General features: G+C 40.5%; 1 protein-coding gene across 3 annotated transcripts; it reads right to left on the bottom strand.

Moving 5' to 3' along the window:
• Positions 1-244: 244 nt before the first annotated feature.
• Positions 245-22,352, bottom strand: ccdc186 (coiled-coil domain-containing protein 186). 3 transcript variants are annotated; one of them, XM_053865404.1, is made up of 16 exons: positions 22,194-22,352; positions 20,899-21,751; positions 19,689-19,815; positions 19,371-19,499; positions 15,896-16,108; positions 15,694-15,813; positions 14,212-14,316; positions 11,302-11,400; positions 10,974-11,060; positions 10,618-10,760; positions 7,856-8,111; positions 7,405-7,594; positions 6,835-6,915; positions 6,342-6,564; positions 2,239-2,458; positions 245-971 (listed from the first exon to the last, which is right to left on the bottom strand). In XM_053865404.1, the coding sequence occupies exons 2-16, from the start codon at positions 21,729-21,731 to the stop codon at positions 888-890; spliced, it is 2,910 nt and encodes a 969-aa protein (XP_053721379.1). In that variant the 5' UTR covers positions 21,732-21,751; positions 22,194-22,352; the 3' UTR covers positions 245-887. The 3 variants fall into 3 exon arrangements, with proteins under 3 accessions (XP_053721379.1, XP_053721377.1, XP_053721378.1); XM_053865402.1 differs by having other exon boundaries at positions 6,790-6,915; XM_053865403.1 differs by having other exon boundaries at positions 6,790-6,915; positions 22,198-22,290.
• Between the last annotated feature and the right edge of the window lie 1,114 nt (positions 22,353-23,466).

Here is a 23,466-nt window from a genome sequence, read left to right on the forward strand (position 1 = left end):
TCAATTTTCTGTAATTGATTTTAAACTTGGTCTGACAATTCAGCTGTCTTTAATTTTTATTTCTCATTTGTTTTTAACATTTTTGCTGACTCCCCTGCATAACACTCAATAGTTTCTTCCAAAAGACTTGCGGGTCTGTCTTTTGCTCTCCGTGACGCAGTTGAGTTTTTGTGTTTTCTGGACAAGCATGATGATTCACGATTTTCTGATTCGTCATTTTGGAACGGAACTGAGCACTGACACATCCCCTTCACAATTTTAATGTTAAGAGCAGCAATATTTGTCCTAAATGCACATTAAGACTCAAAAGTTTATTCCTTGAAACAGATATATATCATAAATTCTAAAAAATAATTTTAAAATCACATCTACAATTGTATATTCATGATCACAGTTGGGAGATTTTCAGAAATCAGCAGAACAACAAAATTGAAAGACACTGGCCAGCAATTCCTCTGTTGCAAAGAGATTAGCACATACATGATTGTGGGCTCATGATGTAGACGCCCCTTCTGATTACAATTGGGATACACAAGGTGCAATGAAAATTGCAGGATACGGATGGCACACCTTTAACCAAGTATGTGCAGAACTGGCTGTGTGTGTGGAAGCATGTAAAATGAAGACAAACCTAAAATATTTAAACAAAATAAAATAAAATAATTTAGAAAGAACAAAAACAAAATCAAACCAACAAATCAAAGACAATGCATTGCACTTTGTTTTAGGATAGAGTTCAATGACTCCCACATGCTTGTGAGAGCTCGACGTCCTTGTTTTCCACATACATGTGATGACGATACATTCATGGGTCCTTGTGAATCTGGGATTGGATGGCGGAGGTTTTGCGTCACCTTTCAAAGAGCAGCTCTCCGAAAATAACACCTTCAGTTTCTTCTGCCAGCATCACCGGAGCCCCTCTGCTGCTTGATGAGCCTCTCAACCTCTGCCCCTAGAGTCTGTAGACTCTCCTAGGGAACAAAACATAATCAGGACAGAAATGAAGAGGTGGTAGTTTGTAAATCTACAAACAAAAACTGTTCACACAGGTTTCATTCAACGCAGTGGTGCCTGATCACTCAATCTAGAGTTAGCATATATGCATCTATGCTGCAGCAGGCAGAAAGGGACGCACACCAAGGAGTTGGGGATGTGACAGAGAAGATAACAATTTAAGAATGATGAATCTGGAAGGGAAGATGGAAGACAAATGCCCACCCTCCTTCTGTTTAGGTGGAATAGTTCAGTCCATCTACTTGTTACATACATGTTGTTGCTGTTTACTGCAGCACTCAGTATGTGAGGTCCACCCACTCTCAACCATAAACTCACTTATGGTGAATCACACAACGATACCAGCGAGCAAGACAAGTAGTAGAAACTCGACAACAACTGTTCGGGTTATTGATAGGTTTGCCAGGAACTTCAACTACTCCTGTCATAAGAAACATATATACAAATATATGTGTAATGTTTTGAGCGAACATTTATTATCTCAAACAATAACCAAAAAAGAACTTAGGGAACTGAAATTCAAGCTAATTACTCCCTATGGTGAATATAATGCACAAAGCAGGTGACCACAGAACTGCGAAAAATAGTCAAAACACGCCTCCATGGCTACTCTCTGTTATGCTTAAATAATCAGCAATCAAAATAAGGTGAAAATAGTAATTTAGGATTATATCCCTTGGATATAACACTTTTGCCAAGTGGTGCAACGTTCAGTGTTCGACCATGTATGTTTTATATTTTGCAAATTTTCTGTGACAGGATATTCATCACCAACTGTTTCTGTGTTGGTGTGACGGTCCACTTCCAGGAGCTGACCAGCGGACCTCAGCCACAGACCACATATGTTTTTGTTGCAGATGACGCTCCTCTTTTTTGGAAAAAACAGTTATCAGTGCACCACAACTGCTCGTTCAAGAGTCACCCACCTATTTTAATAGAGCATAGGTCCTTGCATATCATAATTAATCTCTACAATAAAACAAAGCTTGTGTTCAACTCAATTGGCTGACATTTTGCACAGTGCACACACACACATATGTGTGTGTATAAAATGTGTGTGTGTGTGTGTGTGTGTGTGTGTGTGTGTTTTTTTAGTTTCTTTTTTACAAACAACTTGCCATGTGAGTCGATAACCTGGTGTGTCAGGAGAAGAGAGGCTGGACGCGGGGCTTTGGATGCCCTGTTTCAAAATCCTACCTAAAAGTCTGGTTACCAGACAACTACCTTAAGAGTGATGTTCTTCAGCAGTGTGTCCTCCAATACAGCCTGCAGCTTCCTGTTAATCTCTAGGGACAGGTCCAGTGTCAGTCCACTGTCAGCTGGGTGGGAAGTGTAGAGAGAAGCCATGATGCCTCCCCGTCGGCTCAGATGTGCCTTGTTAATGTCAGAGGCCTCTGACGAGAGGGCCCCTGATTCTTCTCTGAGCACGTAACTCTGAATTATTCTGTATAGAAGAGAGATTAACAAAATAAACCAGAGATTCTGCTTTAAAGTGGAGTCAAAGAAAGAAATTTAGTAATAAAACAGAAATCCAATGGACATTCACAAATAACTATCGATATCGTCTGTCATGACCATCGTGTTGCTGCATTGCCAGTTTGAGAAGGAAGAAATGACCACCGAAGGATGACAATAAGATGATGAGTTTTTTTTTATTATTATTTTATTCTACTTCACATCTTTTTTTAATTGTCATTCAACATCATTACAAATTGAGGCTACTAAAGGTTTTTCTCAGTCCTCAGATATGAATTAAAATTCTCAAAACCGCTTGGTCAGTCTCCGCACTGTGCTACTTGAGCACATCAAAAAATTGTTTCTCATTTCTTTGATCAAGTGGCAAGGGCTTAAGCAGGTCTATGCCAATGACTCTGTACTGTTCTTATGTCATTTTTTATCAAAATGTATTACCACGCATCTCTGTGGAATAGTCCCAGCCCTCACAACCTATAGACTATGGATGCTCCGATCAGGACTTTTGCTGCCGATCAACTGATACCAATCAGCCAGGGTGCTGATCACTGATGCCGATCAAATGGATTGACAATGAATTCGTAATCAAATAATATTTCTGTGTACATGATGAAAAAAACTTTAAATCATTTTAATTCAGACATGTTTTTATACACCTCTTCAAGGTGGCAAACAAACAGAAAAACCTTGCTGAATGCAAAAATTATTAAGTCATAAGGACAACTGAAATGTATTTAATGATAGACGTCGCAGTTGAATCTCGAGAGATTGAGCTATTTCTGTGAAATATTTACATACTGTAGCAGGACTCTGAGACAGAGAGCACTGCATTTATGAAAGTTTCCACTCCAGATGTTTTCAAAAGTTTCAGATTCAGGTGGCTATCAAACGCTGCACCTGACTTGAAAATGACGATGGAGCCGGTCGTTTTCATTACCGTTTCCATCTCCATTTCCACCTCCATCTCGCGTAAAAGACACCTGACAAAGGCTGGTCATTTAGCTTGGTGAAATTAATAAGTATTTCTTCCGAATGTCCCGGCAGGGGTTGCTAAACGTCAGTTGCGCTCACACGCTCAGTTTTAGCCTCACTTTCATGAGACCGGAAAATTGTCCATTCTCCGTCAAGAGCTGGCGCTTTAAATGGTGTGTTTCATTTGAATGCGCTTCTCTGCACTGCATGCAAAGTTTACATGACAGAGTGAAAGAAACTCCACAGCACATGCCGCCGCTTTGTGAGCAGCGAGTTGTTGGACGCATCAAAACCAGCGGGGCTTCACCAGAGTGCTGGCTGTCGGTTGTTGTGGTCAGCAGTGACAGGTAGTGATCGGCATTCACTGATCACGCTTAAATCGGCTGATCATGGTCAGTGACCGATCAATTAGAGTATCCCTAATTTAGGCATTAGTTCATCACGTAAGCCTTTCTATACAACATGGTTGTCATTTGTCAAGCTTATTTCTATATTCCCTTTAGACCAGGGGTCCCAAAAAACAATTTTGGTCTGCAGGACTACAGTGACCCGCCACTAAATGCCCACAATAGAATGGTGCGGCCCCAACAGTGTTGGCTGTTACAACCGAATTTGAGATTTTTAATGTCCTGGTGCGGCCATAACAACCTGGAGCTGAACACCCAGAAGACAGTGGAGATGATCATGGACTTCAGGAGAATCACTTCTTCTGCTTCCTGGGAACCACCATCACCAAGTACCTCAAATGGGAACTGACCATCAGGTCCCTCATCAGGAAGGCCCAAGCAGAGAATGTTCTTCTCAGCCATTGTCACCTCCTCCATCACGATGTGGTACACAGTGCCACATCCAGGGACAAGGGCAGACTGCAGCGCATTGTGCGTTCTGCTGAGAAGGTGATCGGTTGCAGACTGCCACCTCTTCATGACCTGTATGTCTCCAGGACCCAGAGATGTGCAGGTCGGATCAGAGCCGACCCTTCTCACCCCAGTCATGGACTCATGTCCCTCTTCCCTCTGGCAGGAAGCTGCGGTCAATCAAGACCAGAACCTCCCTTGTCAGAAGAGCTTCTTCCCCTCGGCTGTCAGATTGATGTACAGTATTTGTGAGCCCTTGTTGTTTGTGGGTTATTTATTATTTGTTTATTTTATTTAATTAATTTTTTATTATTATTATTATTACTATTATGTTTTTGACTGTACGTTTTTCCAAAACACTTTCCTAGTTGGTAGGATCTCCACTCTAAATGACACTGATCTCAAAACCGGTGGCAAGGACTCATAACTTCACTGACAACTTCACTGATTACTCGTATACACGAGTAATGCCAGATCATGTCTTTCCCACGTTCCTATGCGATTCAACGCAAGGTGTACAGGTCTTACATAGCTAGCTAGAGCTTTTATTCACGGTGAAAATTCTCTAAATCACTCAAATGGCACCACATGTTTCTGGAAAATTGTATGGATGGAAGGAAGCCAATCAGGAAGGCACAATATGTTCGCTACACAGTCTGAGCCTCCTCCTTCAAAAATGTTAGAACAGTACAGAGCGAGCTGCTCTCTGTATGCGAGAGAGCTCAAATCTGTTAACACGAGGGGTAAGTAAGTCCCGTCCCAGCTGACACCACCTGCTGTCATGCAGGGTTCTGGGTCAGCACAGACAGTTTCAGTGCTTCATGGAGATGTCTCAAAACCAATCAAGAGCCAATCAGAGGAAACTTATTTTAGCCAAGAAGAGAGCGAGGAAGATGCTGCCTTCCCTTACCATCCTGGGATTTGTAAATTGGCCTCCGGTAGGCTGCAGAAAGACTCCTGACATTTTATTAACAAAGGAGAGACTTCTTCATTCTTCTAGAATGTCACTAAAAAATGACTAAAAATTCAATGTGAAATCACACCTTACTACGTCATGACCCCCGGTGATGATTGGAGTGCAGCTGTGCAGTGTGAATTTCTACAGTAGATATGTCTGTGTGACAGGTAGAAAGAGTGCACCTCTAACTAGGAGCTTAAATAAGGTAAGGTTTAAGTTGAAGTTTTAAAAGTCTGACTGCTCATGTGCTGTATGGTATAGTATTGCAAAAATGTGTTTTCAAATGCTCACGTCTACAAACAGAAGTTAATTTTTTTATCAGATAAGCGTTGAGAATGATAAATAAAGAGCATTCCCAAAAATAAAATTCCGCCTGATCTGCGGTCCAGCCTCACTAAGACTGACTTGATTTGCTCAAATGAATGGAAATGTATCATAGAATTGGATTGAGCACAATTTGATTACTGAGGAGCATTCTCAGCATGGAGATGAAAAGTATATGATCATCAGCCACACACACAGATGACCCTCTGGCTGGCATGGAAACTGCATTTGATGACAACATTGCAGACACCTGCAGAGGCTGGATGAGACACACAAAAAGATTCTTTCCATGCCACATATTAGTTGTGATGCGGAAGACAATTTGTTGCTGTAGCTACAGGAATATTTGTAGAATATAGGAAGACTGCACTGTAATGTCCAGTTTCCCCGAAAAGTGTGTCCCGTGATGATATTTGTACTTTTTTGTTGTTGTTGTTTTTTCCTTTGTGCTATGCAGTGCAGTCCTATGCACATTGAACTCGATGTGCCTTCACCACACACCTTCACAACAGAATCATGGAGTGTTTCTCATCGGACCCGCGGCACCAGCATTCCACCGCAGAGCTAATGTGACATCTCACTTCAAAACTTTATTGACACTCGTAGTTCCATTCCTTGTAGTAATAATATCTCTATTGGCTATAATCTCTCTTCGGTACTTCTTTGGCCTCAATTATTTCCTTCAAGATTAACATTGATTGATATATAGTTTAGCAAAAAAAAAAATTCTTTCATCCACTCACTTGTTTTTTTTACGGATCTCCTCGACTAGTTGCGTGATGTGATCCTCCATGAATTCGATCTTCTCTTGCTTGCGTGCAAGCGCCTTTTGCAAACGGACGATTCTCTCAACTAGCACGGACTTGTCCACCTCAGGAAAGTTGTCCAAAACCACCACAGGAGGATCTGGCTGGCTGACAGGTGATCGTTCTTCAATACACCCACCAACACGAGCATTCAGGGAGCCTGAGAAATTGATTTCACAGAAAAAAAATGTTAGAAGACACTGCATTCAGAGACAGGTCAACAAAACAACAAATTACAATAACAAAAAAAAAAAAAAAAAAAAAGAAAAAACAACCACAATAAAATATCCTTCATCATTTTAAGGGCAGCCTTCATCATTTTAAGGGCAGCCCAAAATAATTTAACAAAACCCATAAATAAAGACATACTGTATTAGATACATACATGGTTTCATGATGCCCAAAGATTGTGACAATCCAGAGATTGTACCTGAGGAACTGGACCGACTCCCCATACTACTGCCATCTCGGTCACAGGCCCCGTTCTCAGAATGCTCAAGACGTTTATGAGCTATAAGGCGTAGACAGGAAAGGAATTGTCAAAATACAAAATGCAGAATATATATATATATATGTACACACACAATCTAAAATCTAATCTAAATTGGTGAGTCCTGAGGTGTGTCTGCGTGAATGGTCTGTGTGCTCTGCGATCGACTGGCACCCTGCTAAGGGTGTATTCTTGCATCTTGCCAATCACATCACTCCCTGCAACCCTGAACAGGACTAAGCAGAGGTTAACTGACGATGTAGGTATGAAGTTCATTTTTACCGTTTTACTTAAAGCATGGCCAGTGTTATCCCACAACACAGAAAGAAGGTTAAACAGTAGTATCAGATAGGGTATCTGTCGAAACCCAAAGCCCAGGAATCAGTATCGGGACGATAAAAGTCAGACAGGTGCCCTAATATTTACCACCATTATTTTCCAACCATAATTGTTGCACAGACTTACATCTCCATTCACCTAATGTAAACATACAAAGAATTTGTTTCTGACCTTGTGTTAGTTGTTTAGTAAGGTCCCTGATGTTGGCAGCTTGTTTCCTTTTCTGAGTGGCAAGTTCATCCCTCAGCTCCTCCATCCGTGTTTTTAGCTGGATAAGGTCACTCTGCAGAGTAGCCTTCTCCTCCTCCAGTGCCTCAACTTGTTGCTGCCTCAGCACCTCCTCATGTTTCAGTTGCAGTGACTGTGGGAAGCATTTGTGAGAGGACAAATAACACAATAACTGTAGCAGCAAATGAGAACAAAGTTAATATTTGAAACGCAATAACACCTAATATACACAAATAAACAATGTAAATATAACCATATAAACAAAAAATGTAGAATTATGCATATTATATAAATAAAAATAAAAAAGAACTCCAAAGTAAACTAATGTTACAATACCCTGCTTTCACAAAGGTATCAAGCCCTGATCATTTCAGTTAGAGTTCATTGTGCATACCTTGTCATTAAGATGACTGATAGTTTCCTCCAGTTTGGCTTGCAGCTCAGTGAACCTGGTAGAGAGCTGATCCAGATGGGACTGCAGGGCATTGCTCTCTGACTGAAGATGAGCATTCTTGCTGCTTATCTTTTCAGTAAAGCCCAGTAGTTCAGCCTCGCGTTCCCTACTTCCCTGAACATCTTGTTGAAGGTCTGTTATCTGGTTGTGTAAGGCGTCTATATCCTCTCGGAGAGACATGATCTCATCTTGGTCACTGCAATAGGACAAATGGACAACTGTGGTCTGGCTTTGAAGAGCTGAAAAAGGGGGACCTGGTATAGTCTTACTGCAAAACAGTCACTTTAATTCTAAAACGTTTTTGTCATTAGAAATTACAAATTAACACATTTGAAATCATCAAAATACCCATCAGCAATTGTACTTCAACAGTCTCTCGAATGACTGATACTCCCATTCCAGTCACAAGTTTTAAGCCGAGCATATACAGTATATCAATGCCGCCATCTTTGTCTCCATTTTTGCAATTTGGTATCAAGTAAATTTCTCGAAATATGCTTTATTCTCCGTCATGAGCTTCATCGCACCGACACAGTTGATTCTTTTTATTTTTTGTTTTTCTCAGCATAATTACGACAATTGATTATTTTTTTAAGCTACAGACACTTGCCTATGTTGGCATGTTATTATAGGTGGGGGTGGGCAATATGACAAAAATATGACATCAAACATGACATTTCGAGGGGTGGGAGTGACCCCAAATGATTCATCAACTTAATCAAGCACTTTATGAAACACCACGCCAAAGAAAGCAGTGAACATTCCCAGCTTTTCTGCAAAGATGAGAGAAACTATCAGCAGACGGGACGAAAGCATCAAAAATAACAAAAAATAAAATAAAGAAAAGAGCCCTTTTTGCATATGCAGCTGACGATGACTTGTCCACAACCATTACCACCAACCAGTGGACCTTACTGGAGAAAATTTTGACAATTCTTGCCCCATATGAGGAGTTAACCAAAATGGTTAGCTCAGCCAGCTCCACATCGGCTGATGTGATTCCAGTTGTTACTGTTCGTACTCGCCAGAGAAACTGCGCAGGATTCTGGGATAAGAACAACAAAAATGACACTTCTTTAAGCTGTCGACGGTTCCGCTCAGTGGAGGATGAACCGCTGTATTTTCTCGCAACTTCATGATCCAAGGTTTAAGGTAAGATTGTAAATTTTAATCTGGTAAAAATGTTTAAAAATTGCTTGACTCACTCACTATGATAAATCATGTCGTTTTTACTGGGACAGCATATGCATAATTAAGAAACCTGTGACTTGTTAATCCAGTATATTTGTTTTTGTTTTAGGTACTTTACAAGCGCAGAAGCAGCAAAATGAGCAGCAAATGCCCTGATCCTGGACCTAGAGACAGAAGGGGGATTACAGTTGGAATATCAGAGGATTCAGAACCACCAGTAAAGACCCCACGTATAAAGCAGCACGACCATCAGCATCAAGCAGAGCAGGTAGACTCACACGCAGCAAGCAACAGCTCCACAACTGTTGTTTAGGTCCAGTCCTATCTGACAGGGCCAACTATTCCAGCAACTCAATGGGCGCTCCACAAACTGCAGTTACCTGGCCTTGCTGCCAGTGCTACAAAATACTTCAGTGCACCATGCACCAGCATAGATAGTTGGGACGGGCGATATGGGCAAAAAAAAACAAAAAAAAACTATGGCAATAAATGTTCTAATTTCGATAATTATCACAATAAATACATTGCCATTCTATTCCATGTGTTGGACACACTGTTTGTTAAAATATAATAGTTAACTAAGTGTAGAGAAATGTTTCACATCTGTCTGTCTGTCTGTCTCTCAAGAATTTACCTTAACTATGGACCAGTCTGATCCAGTCCAGTTATTGAAGAAATATTAGAAATAATGTGAAAAAATGATAATTTAGTCATATTCTATTCTTGAAATCGTTATACTAACTGTCAGTCCTTTTTCTTGTGAGATGAAAAACCTTTTCACAATACTCTCTCCTGAAATGGTTGTTTTTCATTGCCTTATTAAAGATTTCACCAATACTTTGACCGCTTTAGAATTTGTTGATGGTCCCTAACAGATGCCAGGTTGTAGTTTTAGCCCTGCCTGTGAGACTGTGTCTGTGATCAGTGAACCCTTATCGGGGACGTAGAGGAGGACGCCACCGCCAATACCAGAACGCAGGTCCATCCAATATACAACTATTTTCACCACGGTGTTACGCCGAGGCGTCAGCACTGCGGGAGACCCACATGTGTTGATGTAAACAAAGGCAGATGACCGTGTCAGAGAAGCTATGAGGACCACTCCATCTAATAAAATGGACACGGATCCAGAGATTCAGTCAATCAATGTCATTATCAAAAATTCCCTGTATTAAAAATACGTTTAAAACTCTGATCGTGAACCAAAGTCCACCACACTAATCTTTATTTTTAAAGTGTCACATTCGCTTTGTTCATGGCAAGTTTGTCAATTTGTTTTTGTCAAGTTTTTATAATAACTTGTTACACAGACTTCTGTTTTTTTGTGTGCTACCGGGTAAACAAAATTTACAATTTAAGTTTGTTTTCCTCCATTTTCTCATGTAACTACCAAAATGCTGGTAACATACCAAATTTGTAATTGCAGGCTGAGTAATTTTTTGTGACCAGTTATATCTCACAGAACGGCAAGAAAGTCAAGAGAAAGTTCACTCTAAATAATGAATACATACCGTTGATGATGTTCTTCCAGCAAAGTAATTTCATCCAGCTTTCCTCTTTGCTGACTGATCTCAACTTTCTGCCTGTTGATGATCTCTTTATACCTGCTTAGTTCGTCTTCCCAGCGTGGGCGCTCGTCCTCTAGACATTGTATCTATAAAAGAAAGCATGCACGTCTTACAGTTGAATAAGTGCCTACACACACACACACACACACACACACACACACACACACACACACACACACACACACACACACACACACACACACACACACACACACACACACACACACACACACACACACACACACACACACACACACACACACACACACACACACACACACACACACACACACACACACCTTTGTACGTAGCGTTGTGAGCTCTTCTATGCTGTCATGATGACTTCTCTTCAGCTCTTCCAGCTCTTTGGCTTTTGCTCGACAAACCTGTATGAAAGTGTAGGTAGTATAAGACTTATGACATTTCACACAACACTTGAAACAGCTACAAGAAGAAAGTGGTGAAGGTTTCAAAGACTAATAAGAGCTCATGGGGTTTCCAGGGGTCTTGTGTCTATGTTTCTGACCCTGGTGCTGAAGGGAAAGAATAATGAACAAAAAAAAAAAAAAAAAGGTGGTCATTCATAAGACGCTTGCAAGCAGAAACAGTGTTGAAGGAATCTCCTACCTCCAATTGATCAGTTTGTTCCATTTTGTGTTTCTCCAGTTCTCCTTTGGTCTGTTTCAGCTTTGCATCCAGCTCATTAGACTTCAGTTCTTCTGATTCCTATAACATAGAAAATAAATAACAATTGGAGAGAGTAAATGGTAGGCACAGGGTCAACTTTCTTCCGACGATAACTTCTGAAGGATCTTCTGGTCACACCTTTGCATGAACAGATTTCAATTGAATTTTCAGGTAAAGGTCATAATGGGATGAGGGACAGATGTAAAACGGTGCTGTAAACACAAATCGTTAACGTAACATGCACATACCATAGCTGCAATGACAAAATGTGTTGTTCTTTTGCATTCAACATTGTTTTTGTGTTGCTAAAAAAAGACCAGCACCAGTTGAATGCATCACGGTATTCTCAGCATGCTGCACTGCTCATCTCATTGTAGACAAGCATATAAAGAATAAGAATTACCAGTACATATATTTGGCCAAGTATAACATAATATAACTGTCAATGCCTGTTGATTCTACTGTGGAGAGACCTGAGGGACCAATACGGACAATAAGTTTTACAGCAGCTTCTGGGCCACAACCTGTCCTCAAGACCCGAAGGAAGTACATCAGCTGTTGGGCCATCACAAAAAATGGAGTAAATGTTCTATTCCAACTTCAGGTCCTGGGATACAGTCATTCCCAGGAAGCTGTGAGCGACCATGGTGGTGCGTGTTCAGCACCATACTGTTGTTACTGCATACGAACTTCAGATGGTCCACTTGGCACCATCAACATGTTGGTGTCATCAGTAAACTTGATTAAAGCTATGCAATAAGCCTCATTGACACAGACTCTTCACTTCCGGTCAGTGTCCAGCTTACGTGAAGTCACTGCAGTTGATTTTTATTTTATTTTTTTTTGTTCTTTGACATGACAATGTCATTGACTGACAATTCTCGCATCTGCTGTTTCCTCCTCTGTCTGGAGCAGCCCATTCAACTGAAAATTTTGAGAACTGTTAGGTCAAATCTTCCTTTTTACTAACCCATGTAGAAGTCAGGAACTTGTGACGGTCTGGTCTGGATGACATCTTGGCTTTTTGAGCTACCGTAGTTAATATACGTACTTTCAACTGCATGGCGCAAGAGAGTTGATTACAACATTGAACACTAGATGGGAGAAATTTTAACACATTGAACCTTGATATTTGATACTGTAACACTGGGTCTTCTCAGACTCAAAGGTAAGGAGATGTGGAGTTACGGGACTACATTTCCTGTACATGGATATAGGGAATGACGTAGCATGGGAAGTGACACAAATCGCCTGTTTACATGTTTGTTTGATCATATGCATATGTTAAAATAAAACTCATACATGGATTAAATATGATACCTTTATTGAGCCTGCCTATAACTACAACTCAATTTTCGGTTCAAAGTGACGCACAAGAGAATGAAACTTTTGGTTTGTCCAACACACTGCCTGCATCAAGTCATCCAACAATATTATCTCTGTTTGCCTTTTATTGCTTAGTAGATACTGCTTCACTGCTTGTGCATTATACCAAAATTTGAGTAGTCTATGCCAATACCAGTGATTTTGCACAGTTTTTACAAAAAAAAAAAAAAAAAAAACAAGAATAGGGAAGGGATTTGATAAGATTTTTACGATTCAGATTCCATTATCAATACTGCTTAATGTTTCGGTTCCACAGCGATTCTCTAATCGAATTGCAATGGTACAAAAGGAAGAGCAATAGGTCAATTAATAATTATTGATTTGGGTTTTTTAAACAGTAAAATCCGATTGTGCAACCGTTCAAGAATTTTAAAAACAGGTCACATAATGGCTTACAAAGAATGAGGAAACCTTCAATACTGCCTTTTATTGTATTTAATGCGCGACAACAATATGACGACGATTTCATTTAATTTTGTACAGTTCAGTCTGGTGAGAGATATTTTAGACCTGACATGACCTCCTGGATGGACTTTCCATCCAAACATAAATATTGACTTTCTAGTAAATTCAATTATTTGAGTATTTTGAGTACTCAACAGCAAAAAAAGAAGAAAAAAGTCCCTAAACAATTCATATGTGTTGGCAGTTGTTATTACTACAGACTCGCCGCCATACTCCGTTATGCAAAACATAGGGTTCAAATGCTGATGCTGGTCTGAGCCATGTTATAGTGCACCAATGAGACAATTGCATCTTCATGTGTAGATGAACTATCCCGGAGTCATCTGTAGCGCCCCCTACAGAGTTCCAACGCGACAGAAAGAGAAAATTTATATGAAATTATGGCATATAACAACATCAGAAAGCGATCAACATCATACATCAAGATGACGTGCCCTGCTTGATGTGCTTACTCATTGCACTGTGGTTGATGGATCCATTTCATTCATTGCATTATGTGAACCAACAAGCAACAGCTTCAGTTAAGTGTGCAGTATTATTGTGACCTTCACCACTATAGACAGACCACTGATTTGATTTATTTTGCAATCTTTGAGGATCATCAGGCGAAGGATTTCTGCCATTTTTTTTTCTTGACTGCCCCTAATTATCTTCCATATTAATGACCTTGATTATCAAGACAATTTGTCACCTCTTGAAAAGAAGATGGGCCCCAGTCTATCAGATAACAATTTAATAGTGCTTTACATCAACAATTGACCTAATCGCAGTGTCGGTACCACTATCAGATCAGCATCAATAATATGAAAATTATATCTGAATGACAGAGGGAGCAGAATTTAAAACAGAGGCTTCAAGAAAATGAGCAGCACATGAAACTGTCCATTTAGTCATGAGATGGTTGTCACATTCGGTTGACTTGATATCATGAAATATCTTAATTTGCGAAAACAGCATAGATGAGTTAATACATCCAACATGGAATATAACATGACAGACCTGATAAGTGCGAATTATGTCCTGGCAGTTTTTGCGGATTTGCTCTGTCTCCTCTTTAGCTTGGGCCAGTTTGGACATGGTCTCCCTCAGCTTGTCTTTCGACTCCTGCACAGAACAAAAAATATGAGGAATATATTAGAGAGATATATTGAGATTTTCCCGAATTTTAAGAAATGAAGGTGATGTTCAAATAACTAGTTTTAAATAATGTTCAAATGAATGATAGATAGTTAAATCAAGAAAGAGAGAGATACAATGTGGAGTGCATGAAGCCTCAGTTCAGGGAACCACATTGTTCATACTACATATGGATGATATTGGTGAGGTGCAAATGAATGATGTGCTGTTCGCTGACGACACAAATGTCATCATCAATGGAGAGGATGTGAGAACATTAATTGAGAACACAGAAAAGGAAATTTACAAAATTATAGACTGACAAGAGATAAATAGACTGTCCTTAAATGTGGAAAAAAAGATGAGCAGCTTCCATGGAAACGCCACATAACCAACAGCAGAATGAAAATACAGCTGGATATGTGTTATTTCACTAGGTGTCCCCCCCACACCTCAACTCCGTAGAGCAAGTGTAGTAGTATCAGAGTAACGCATGCACGCACGCACACACGCAAATAAATACATGCACATACACTTCACTTTCCACAACACAATGGAAAGTGAAGACCAACAAATTTAGAGTTGTGAGTTGAGTTTTAAAGATTCGTCGCGGCTGATTGTTATCTAATGCCAGCTATTGCTATCTAATGATACTGAATGGTTTGGTGAAACAGGAATGTCACACTATCTCTTCTGGTACTACAGTGCGGCATATCCTGCCAATGGTGCCGTTGACAACGTTATCGGGCAGAGCAGCATTGGTCCCATCACTGTCAATAACAAAGTCAGTTACAGTGACCTAAACAGTTCCCATGATGCTGTGCAGTCCAGTCAACCAATCGCAGTGGTTGATCATTACAACATGGTTCCACCTCCATAGCCGGTCAGCTAAGCAGCACAGTGCTCCCATGAAAAGTGGGGAAATAGAAGAAGTTTGAATACATATAGACAAAGTCAGCACATTTTGTCATTTTAATGTCAACAAAACCCCTATAATTTCATTGGTCTGATGTGACGTGGCTCAACCTTGCCAGCATGAAGTGTGTTTGTCCACAAAACTCCATAATATAGTGATCAGACTCTGATTGGTTGACTGGACTGCAGAGCATCATGGGTCACGATCACCGTTACTGTTGAGGAAAATGGCTACCGGATAATAAAGGGTCAAAAAGGATGGGTAAATTGGAATACAGACAGAGACACTGTGGTTTGAAAGCCATCAGAAAGCCGTCCAAAGAGCCAGACTGCTTCATCAAGAGCCACATCTGGCTTGTGAGCCATAAGTTTTGGACCCTGCTGTAGACAATCCATTTAAAGCACAGCATATTGATAACATAAACCAAGAGGTTTATGTTAACAACTTACCTTGTGAGCGTCAGTTTCACTCTTTAGCTTGTTCTGTGCCCACCGGATCTTAATTAGATGAGAATTGTTATCTTCTTTTAGCTTTTCCAACTCCCGGATAAGTCTATTGACATCTCCTTCCTGAGAAGGCAGAAAGGTACTTCACTGCATTCTTCAAATAAATGAACACCACAAATCTCTGTTAGATAATATAAAAAAAGACCTTGGCATCAAACATTTGCTGCAGCCGACCCTTCTCCTGAGACAGCTGGTTGCCTCGCAGAGCCTGGCGGTCCACTTCTTTAACAGTTTCCCTCAGCCTTTTCTCCAAAGTTTCCTTGTCTCGCCTCAGGTCTAGTGCTTCCTTCTCCCCACGTACATATTTCATCACCATAGACTCCTTCTCCTGGCGAGCTTCCTCACATTTCTTGTTTGCCTGAAAAAGAATTGCGTGACGATTTAAGACATCTGATCTTTGTAAGACACATTTGGCGAGTACTCATAATGCTACATTTTCCACATTTTGTTCCATTATAGTACTAATTCAAATGTCTACTTTGCTGAACATTTATATGGTTGGTGGTTTTAAGTTCACATCCTGCAACAAGGGATTTAAAAAATAAAGAATATGTCGTGGTGGAAGTACATAAAAAGTGTCGACACAAGGAACCCATTATACCATTTAAAGAACAACAACTTGGTGAGTTTTCGAGGCTCATGGCAGACGATGCAAGACCACTGGCTCAAAAAAAGTTTTATGACAATTCGTGCAGGCAGAATGATGGTGTGGAGCCCAGACTTTGAGTTTCACTACTGTATATATTGACAAAAAAAGTTGAAAAATCCAGCCACAATCTGACCAGCGCCTCCCCACAACCAAAAGAGAGGCAGGCAGGATCAACAGAGACAAACGTCGCTGACCCTCTTCGTTGCAATCGTCATAGCAGGCCAGCCTCCACGAAATTCCAATGATGCCTGCTCCAAAGGGTCGAAGAGTCATCCAGCCAACACGCGGGAGGCCAAAGACTGTGAGCACCCCACAGAAAATGGTGATCAACAGATGACTCATGGTAGAGAAATGGCTATGGCCACTATTTTAATAGTCGATTAAGTCACTAACTAAGTCAGACGAGGCTTGTGGCGAGTACCAGCAGTGGTGATCATGCCAACGTCTGTTTGGAGTGTTAAATATTTGCTTTGCGCACAAGGTGAGGTAATACTTGATTGAAAACTGACAAGAAAAAACTCTTTGATTTTGAGTGTGCAGGCCTCGATTTAAGCAACAATGTATTTCATGTATTTCATGTATTCACAATTAACCACAGCGTCAGTCAGCAGCTGCTCTCATCTCAATACGCAGCAGAGCTGAGGAACATGTTGCGGGATTGATACACATGGTACAACTAATTTCACAGCAGTTTTAGTGAGTGTGGAACATCGCACAACCCTGAGCTGAATTAGTGAAATTAATCCAGTGTCTGCATCCTCAAAGCTCCACAGGTTTGAATGGTTCTGTTTAGTTAGCTGCAGGAGCTGCGAGGATCCAGTGAGAATGCATGATATATTTACATTCAACTTCTTGTGTGAACCTAGTTCGAAAATAAAACTCAAATATTTTTGACTAGCCTATTTGTCAAGCGTGTTTGCTTCTCACAGATTGCTGAAGCGAGAGGCGAGAAATGTACAAGCAGCCACAGTAACTTTAAAATACTCCAGCAAACCCCAAACCGGCACTCAGGTATATCGACAAAGTTCCGTTTTTACAACACATGACCTTAATGGCCCACACCCATAAATCATGTCATATTGTCTCATCTTTTTACTAGACAATCATCATGTACAGTCTTGATCACCTCACTTCCACCATTGAACATCCCTGACATCAGTGTGTGTGTGTGTGTGTGTGTGTGTGTGTGTGTGTGTGTGTGTGTGTGTGCGTGCTTTGAGTGTGTCCGTGAATCACCATTCATTCATCAATATGTGTGAACTAGTGATGGTCTCAGCCAGCTGGGAGTGGGACTTTTGAATGGCTACAACTGTATACAGTATACAATGCATACATACTGTATACAATTGTAGTCATTCAAAAGTTCCACTCCTCGCACACTACCAGCAGAATTCCTCTGAAGTGACAACCTTCTTCTTGTGGAAGTGTCTGAACAGTGTAAAGACCCCTAATCATTGTCCTACAAGATGACAAGTGAGGACGGCGCTCGCTTTTTTTACACAAAGCATAGACTGATAGAATGACTCCATGTTGGCAGTAGTGTGCAACAGACGGCCAGCAGGCCAGAGGCAGCCCTCTGAGAGCCCTAGGATCCTGCAATGCTTCGACTGTGATGGCAGCCATTGTTAGCTTTAGAGCTAAAATATTTATTTATACATTTGATGTTGTTGCTTTTTCCAGTTTATTTGTATAATGATTTATTATTTTTCATCTACAGTGTTTTTCAACAGTCAAAATGCAAATCAGCTGCATTGTGCAAAGACTGGACTGCAGCAAAACAACTATGTAATTAAATATTTAGGTAGACAATTAACTGTAAAATGTTGAGCAGTGTGTTTGGCGCCGTGTTAGGGGGAGTCGCAGGCTAGCTGAACCTTCGGAAGGCTGCGGGTCCCCAGTTTCCCCAGCCATCCTAAAGCACTGTGCTACTGAGCTGGCTCCAGTGTTCACGAACATCTTCAATGCTTCCTTGGTGTCCTGTCATGTTCCTGCCTGTTTTAAATCCTCCACTATTATTCCTGTTCCCAAGAAACCCAGGATCACAGCACTGAATGAGTACGGACCGGTAGCACTGACTAACTTGAAGACAAGCTTCGCCAGCTCAAAGTGCCTGACATCCTGCAGATGGATTAGACTTCCTAACCAGTTTAGTTTAGTTTGTTGACAGCACTTTATTCGAAGCACTTTCCTAGTTGGTGGGATCACCACTGACCTTGCCAATAAATTTGATTCTGATTTTTGTCATTAAATCAGTCAAATGTGTCTTGTCAAAACAACAAATCACAGTTTGGAAAGTTGCATGCTCAGACTGTGCAGCAAATTTAACTTGTGGTTTCATACATACATTCACTTAAAAATGGACAAAGTGGACAAAGAGATTATCACTTTAAAATGTAGAATGTAAGTATTGATGTTGGGTCTCAGGGTGAAGGTAGGGTTGGGTTAGGGGAAGCTCATTTATCAGGGATTTCAGTGTTGTCACCAGTCATAACAAGCTCTCTATTAACGTTGATTGTCCAATACTGCTGCTGATGCTGCATAATACTTAAGACAGAGTAATGAATGAATAGAGTGTGTGGCTTGATAATGTCTGACTGGAGGAAAAAGAGTCAATCTGTGTGCGAGACATGAAAAGTCGAACTCTCACTGGAACTTTGTTCCTCAAACGCACAGCTGTCATGGTTAAAACGACCATACATCTGCCACATTGACAAAACTCCAGTGACAGCTGTGGAGCAGAGGACAAATTGAACGGCACAAGGACCCATGGGCAGTGGCGGATACATTCTTTTGTTATTTAGTTGTGGAATAAAAATCAGTGTTGGCCTGTTGTGACTATCAAAACATAGGCAATTGGTATTGACCAGAAAAAAAGACGATCAGTGCACAACTATCCAACCTCCAAATTTACATCAGACAAATCCTGAGAGAGCACCTCAGAGGAAACCAAATCTGTGGTGTACTGTTATACCTGTTCGAGTCGGCAGGTCATCTCCCTCTGCATATTCAAGAAGCAAACCTTTGCTGCCTGGTCTTGATGAATAAGCTTGTCCTTGGATAGATTCAGCTCTTTCAACAGCTCCTCCACCCTCCCCTCCAACTGCAGACAAATAGAAACACTTAGTGGGAGCTTGCAAGACGGTATCTTGACTAACCTGTTCCAGTGGATCAGCAACTAATTTGAACTACATGAAAACAGTGTTGAATAACCTGGTTTCCAAATATAACAAGGTAAATACATATAGAAACCAGGGGTTAACCTGGGGTAAATTGGAAAAGTCAAACAAACCTTTTTAATGTGGGCAATGTGTAGCCTCTCCGTTTCAGCTCTCTTTTTTAGCTCAACTCCCATGTTGTCCTTCTCTGCACAAATGTCGTGGATATGCTTTTGGTGCCGCTTGTTCTCCTCAAATAAACTGGACACAACTTAAAGAATTAGCCACAAGCTTAAGTCAAATGTTTCAGATTTTTTGGGCATGTCACAAAATTCATCTCAACATTTGTCACGCAAGGAGTTTGTCAGGTCAAGTTCCCAGTGCAGACACAAAGGTAGGTAAACTTTGTTTTGTTGGCTTTAGAAAGAGAGGAAGCAATGAAAAGGTATATTTGTTTTTAGGATTACAATTGCACATGCACAGCAAGAATTTCAATAACTAAAGATTATAAGCATGATTCAAAGAGGGGACATGAATGCTGAGACTACACAGTCAGGAGACATTTTGAAGGCCACAGAACGCAAACACGGTGTACCCACCCCCCTTTCAATTCCAGTATCATGACATTAAAGGGGCTGTATTACATGTAATTTATTTGTCCTGCAGTGGGGAAATTTTGTATTGTACATTTTCCACACTATGACAATGTCACATTCTTGTATATTGTTGTATGTTTGTATCGTAAGTTATATTGAGTTCAAGTTCACAAAATGGCTGTCTCACTCAGAACGCTCAGTTTCTCAATGAAAGAGTGCCGCTGACTACAAAAATTGGTTTCAATTTCAACTTCTCAAAAATTTTAATCACAGCATTTTGAGCAACTAAAACAAACCTGACAAGCCATCTTGGTGAGACATTTGTAGCTGCATTTCAACATACAAACGTCAATCAATAAATTAGTGTAAAGTCAGTTAACGTTCATCCTCATTCTTGATATAGACAACATAAATTTCATAATAGATTTTAATTCACTAAAGGTAATTTATTGGGTATTTGGTATGAGGCAAAATCTTTGCACTTAGGACAAGACTGCAATGAATATGCATCCACAGATTCAAAGGTTTACAAAATGATAACATTTTTTATCAAGCTCCATGATTTGAGCATGGGTGGTTTTCCGCAAAATGAGCGATGAAGGCCATGCCTGTCAAACTGTCTGCCGTTCAATGTTTGCTGCATGGTGCAGTCAACTAGTAATAATTTATGACAATACCCCAGTGCAGTAGGAAGAGTTGAAAAGTGTGCAACAAACGTAAAACTGTTTGGTGTATTATGCTAGCTTACCCCTGAATAGCCTTTTCTTGTTGTGTGCAACTGTACAGGACACATTTCTCCAGGAAAAATTCCATATTGCCCTCCAGATCAGGTGATATTCCATTGACAGGCAAGCCACCTGTCTTCTCCATATGGACCTCAGACTGACAGGACAGATTGGGCTCCAGCAGATCCAACAGTGACTCCTGTGATGATGATTTCTGAGTCTGGGAAATTAACTTTCTGTCACAGACCATGTCATTGTTGCTTGAGGCACTTATTTGATGGCTGCATGAAAGCGAGTTGACAGTGTCAGGAATGGGAGTGTTGGAGCAGTTAACGATTACAGAGGTGGTGGAGTTGGAATGCTCAAATTTGGAGATGCTTTCATCGGAGAAGGATGATAGATCTGTCACAACTCCATCAGTGGCGCACAGTGACTCTGTATCATTCAACTTAACAAAATCTGAAGGCTGATCTTTAAAATGTTCACAGGTAGTAACTGAAATTTCTACTTTATCAGAAGTTAACAAGGTTTCTTCTGTTCCACCTACTGATTGAGTGTTTGTAAGTCTACCTTGTGTTGTACCTGTTGCAACGCATAATATTTTAGATTCTGCTAAGAGATTTAAATGCAGGTCCGTTTCGTCAAATGGCATTGCATCACTTTCACAACTACATGCAGTTTCTAATAAATTGTCCTTTTCCTCCACTAATCCCTCCATGCCAGAACCAAGTTTTGTTTCATTTTCCATCTGATGGTCTGGAACTGATTCACAGGCAACTTCATCATCACTTCGTTGCTCGATGTTTTTCTCTGATTCATCCATCCATTGTGAAGCAGCAGTATCTGATCCTTCCATGGTAATTTTCTACATTAAACCTGTCACAGAGACAAACGGAACAAAATGCATTAGTGCATTCACAAATACACACACACACACACACACATACGCACATATATATATATATATATATATATATATATATATATATCGAGAGAGAGTGAGTTTGATAGATGGATAGAGATAGATAGAGAGATAGATGCGCGTAGCAATATGTGTCACAATACCAGTGCGAAATTAGGGCTATATAATAATATGCAGTGAAACCCTGACTAATAAGTGAAACATTAATTCACGAAATGGAAATCGTTTTCGGCAGCTGTGTAATGAGAGTCAGACGAGTTAGCTCGATAGCCAAGAAGAAACGCGAATGCGGCAGAGGCTTTCAACGTCATTTGTGATGTTTCTGTACCAACCATGAGAATAAAACACATTCATAGTTCCGTTTACAAAAGCCTCAAATTAAGATGGTCTACGAACCTACTGTCGTCGTTGATCCGCCCACAAGTAGTTTTGATATGACACATCAACAAACATGGCCACCGGTAGAGAGAAGTTTGTCGGTGGTGGTGTTGGTACTACAGGATGCGATGAAATAGCCAATCGGAGGAGAGCCATTCTAGCCAATCAGAGGACGAGGAAGGCGGTGCATTCCGGAAGTATTTTACGTTTGGCAAATACGCAACTGCTGTTATCAGGCAGTGAGTGTCACTGCCTGATCTGGTTCGCCAGTCTGATGTGGTAGACGCTGCTTGATCACTAACCCTGACTCAGCGCATGCGCGCATGGTTAGATGTGAAAACTACGCATGCGCAAGTTTCTGAAATGGCGTAAGGCCTTTGAATACGGCATGTCGGAGGGGACAAAAGTATCGGAGGTCGCTATTATTTATTTCTGCTCCTAGAAATGTACCTACGTAATGAAAAAAAAGAATCAAATGTAGTATGTGTCCTCAGAGCAATTATTTAAAAAGATAATTTGATTATTGTGGAATTTTCTTATTATGAAGAAGTTAAGCATGTGATCCGCCACACACTCACACAGATGACCTTCAGAATGCTATGGATATTGCATGTGATGACAACAAGGCAGATCCTTGCAGTGGCCGGATAAGACACTAAAAGATTATTTCCATGCTGCATCGCAAGAGGAGATAGTCATTGTGATGATGATGATGACAATCTGTTGCCCCGTCTACATGAACACCAGTAAGTGTAGAAATTCTGCACTATAATTTCAACATCACTGCATGTGCAGTTCCCCCTAAAACAGTTTCATATTTATACTTTTTTTGTGTCAAACATGACTAAGCAATCTGACTGTCGTGTGACATTGTGATGGTACTGACATTCATGGAGAGATTTACTTTTGAAGGATGTACTGAAGGATTTTGAGAAGGAGACATGATTTTGCAGGCAATCCCAACCCGTTCTCAAGGCAATTCATTCATGTGTTCACAAATATTTAATTTATCAAATCGTGCATGGGGTCACGAAAAACGTCTTTTTTATGTTCCAAGGAACAGGAAAAAAATGAATGGAGCTCCAATTGTGGCACACTCGCATGCTATGACGTCCTACTGCTGCAATTTATTTGAGCTTCTCCGACCCCTGTTACAACATTGCAGCCACACGAATGACTAATTTCAACAGTTTGACTCTGATTTTTATTCACACTCCCGTTCCTGAGTGCTCTCTGCTCTGTTTCCCCACAAATTCACCAAGAAAAATAATATGTACATGCATTTTGTTGG

The sequence above is a fragment of the Synchiropus splendidus genome, chromosome 5 (genome assembly GCF_027744825.2).
Source record: "Synchiropus splendidus isolate RoL2022-P1 chromosome 5, RoL_Sspl_1.0, whole genome shotgun sequence".
NCBI lineage: Eukaryota > Metazoa > Chordata > Actinopteri > Syngnathiformes > Callionymidae > Synchiropus > Synchiropus splendidus.

Excerpts from the sequence above, each read along its gene's own strand:
- ccdc186 (XM_053865402.1), bottom strand. The coding sequence starts at position 21,731 with ATGGAAGGATCAGATACTGCTGCTTCACAATGGATGGATGAATCAGAG. Across the intron at positions 19,500-19,688 it reads ACATTGCCCACATTAAAAAG|TTGGAGGGGAGGGTGGAGGA; the intron begins GTTTGTTTGACT and ends ATTTGTCTGCAG. Across the intron at positions 16,109-19,370 it reads TGACCTGCCGACTCGAACAG|GCAAACAAGAAATGTGAGGA; the intron begins GTATAACAGTAC and ends ATTCTTTTTCAG.